We start from the raw sequence: 3,039 nt of genomic DNA on the forward strand, positions 1-3,039 counted from the left end.
AAAAAAAAAAAAAAAGAAAGAGCAAAAACTAGTAACAGCCTATCCATCCATTCATCTACATATGGTGTGCACACACAATGGAATACCATATAGCTGGTTAAAAGAATGAGGTAGCTCTAGCTACACTATAAAGGTATCCTGGACATATTGCTCATATTAAGCAAAAATGCAGACAGAATATGTGTAGTAGGATCCTATTTTCATTTTTATGTATTTATTTATTTTGAGACAGAGCCTCACTTTGTCACCCTACGTGGAGTGGCATGGCTTCATAGCTCACAGCAACCTCAAACTCCTGGGCTTAGTACTTCCCTTGCCTTAGCCTCCCAAGTAGCTGGGACTACAGGCACCTGCCAGAGTGCCTGGCTGTTTTTTATAATCTGGGTCTCACTCTTGCTCAGGCTTGTCTCAAACTCCTGAGCTCAAGCAATCTACCCACTTTGGCCTCCCAGAATGCTAGGATTACAGGTGTGAGCCACCATACCCGGCTGATCCTATTTTTATTAAAAATAAACTCTGTGTATATGTGAGATACATATGTTGTAGGGAGGCAGAAATACAGAAAAGGGCCTGGAAGAGTATTTAAATGTCCCTTGGGAGATGGAAATCGGAAGGTGTAGCGGGAGAGTATCTCTCATGTTCTACTTTGTAGATGTTTATATCTGTTCAAAATTGGTAATCATTCATGACATAACAATATAAAACTCTGAAACAAAAAGATTTTGGAAGATAATTTCTAAAGGGAACAGAATAACAATGACATGCCTCTAAAATAAAATACAAACGTCTTTCTCTCATTTCCAAACCTGTAAGCACAAAGGGCAGGCAGCACTACCACAAATTCCTCTTTTAAAAGCTCCTTCAGGGCACTACACTAAGTCATTCATTTCAGAGGTTTTTTTTTTGTTTTTCTGAGACAAGGTCTCATTCTGTCACCTAAGTTAGAGTGCAGTGCCATCGTCTTGGCTCACAGCAATCTCAAACTCCTAGGTACAAGGGATCTTCCTGCCTCAGACTCCCAAGTAGCCAGGACTAAGGTGCATGCCACCATATCCAGCTAATTTTTCTATTGTTTGTAGAGATGGGATCTTGAACTCATAGCCTCAAGTGATCCTCCCACCTCCCAAAGTGCTAGAATTATAGGCATGAGCCACAGAACCTCCTCATTTAATGCTATTTTTGGACTACGTCATAAATGATACAAACATCAAAATGAAGGCTTTTATAATTATAGACTTTGAAAAGGAAACGTGAAATAAAGACTTAGACAAAACAAATGACTAAAGCTGCATACTTTTGCTATACTTTATTCAAAACTGGCTCTACTTCTTAATTATTTGATAGAACTAAAACTCTGGTGTCCAAATGTAATATTCATCATATGTGAAAAATAATCTTCAAGTTTGTGCTTTGATTAAAATTTGGCACACTTAAATCATAGGAAGGTCAGATTTCACGGTCACACCTCAGCATGTAACAAAATCCTGAGAGCAGCACGGCAGTTAGCTGTGACATCACACATTAAATTCTCAAACTGAATCGTAATCTTAAGTTACACACACCACGATAGACCTTTGCACAGGTAATTTTATTCTCTCCTGTGGGTGTCAACAGTGCTTATAGATTGTAATTTGAAACATTCAAAAAGCACATACCTGAATATTGTCACATTTCTTTACATCACAATTCAATAATTATTAAACAGTTATGTCTACTAAATACAGTGAACAAAATGGTATAAATGTTTACACCATTCCCTTGTAAACAGGCTTTTGTGCACAACAGTAACAAATGGAATTAATGCATACCACGATATCAATAAGGAAAAGACTTTCTCTTTAAATAAACTATTCTGTTTATAAATAAACTCTGATTTCTTTTAGTACACATTTATAGACCTGATCAATACAAAGAAACAATACATATACTTTCCTTTAAAAAGAAAATGTTGGACCACTATGGGAGAACTAACCTAGGAAAGGGGTAAGCAAGCAAAGGATAATAGAGAATGAAAAGTACTATCGTACTGTAACCTAGTTCTGTTAGCACACACCAACACAAGGACAGGATTGTCTGGGGAGGAGCTCATTTTTACTTGAATTCCAGCAAGTTGCAGTCAATCTTGTAGTACACATAGGGGTAATATTCCTGTTGACTCAGGTTTAAACCTGGAATATCCATAGGAGCCTATGGAAAAACAAGACAACTATTTAATCATTTACTTATAGTATTTAACATAACAAGAAAAAATTATTACCATTTTCCTTTTGAGTGAACACTTATTCCATGCTGAATGTATACACATATGCTAATTTTATCTGAGTTAGGCATTATTTCCATTTTGCAAATGAGGAAACTATCTCTAAAAGGTTCACTTGCTGCAGGAAACACAGTGAGTAGTGAAGCCAGATTTCTGCATTCTGACTCCAAAGTTTGTGTTTCTACCATGACTCTACCATCCTTTTTTAGAGGCTTGGGATATTGAGTTTATGGGTTATAAGGCGTATAAAATGTTGAATGAAAATAAACCAAATATGGCTTTAAAAATAACACTTATTAGGTATGCATATTACAAGGATTTAATAGTAGGAAATTATATATCAATAGTTAGACCTCTTATTTTATCTACACTTCCATGAAAATGTAGGATGTCATTTCCTGCATTTTCTTCTATCAAGAAACACCAAATTTTTTGTGGTTCTAACTGATGCCCATGTGACTTACTACCATCCTCAAGAGAAAAAAATAGCAAGATATTTGAAATCAAGGCTGGGCATAGTGCCTTGTGCTATAATCCTAGCACTTTGGGAGGCCAAGGCAGGAGGATGGGGCCAGGAGCTCAGGAATAGCCTGAACAACATAGCAAGACCTGTCTCTGTGAGAAAAAAAAAAAGTTAGCTGGGCAGGTTAGCACATGGTACATGCCTGCGATCCCAGCTATTCAGACGGCTGAAGCAAGATGATCAGTTGAGCTCAGAAATGTGAAGTTGTAGTGAGCTATGATGACACCACTGCACTCTAGCCCTGGCAACAGCTACA

At 37.2% G+C, this 3,039-nt stretch overlaps 1 protein-coding gene across 2 annotated transcripts in view; it reads right to left on the reverse strand.

Moving 5' to 3' along the window:
* Positions 1 to 1,570: 1,570 nt before the first annotated feature.
* The window catches only part of ATP6V1C1 (ATPase H+ transporting V1 subunit C1), a 46,742-nt gene continuing 45,273 nt past the window's right edge, over positions 1,571 to 3,039 (reverse strand). For both annotated transcript variants that reach the window (XM_003782429.3, XM_023517418.1), the window contains exon 13: positions 1,571 to 2,187. In XM_003782429.3, coding sequence (XP_003782477.1) covers positions 2,092 to 2,187 — 96 coding nt within the window. In that variant the 3' untranslated portion in view covers positions 1,571 to 2,091. The remainder of the gene's footprint in view (positions 2,188 to 3,039) is intronic.

Source organism: Otolemur garnettii, unplaced genomic scaffold (genome assembly GCF_000181295.1).
Source record: "Otolemur garnettii isolate 467f Iridium unplaced genomic scaffold, OtoGar3 scaffold00004, whole genome shotgun sequence".
In the NCBI taxonomy this organism is placed as follows: domain Eukaryota; kingdom Metazoa; phylum Chordata; class Mammalia; order Primates; family Galagidae; genus Otolemur; species Otolemur garnettii.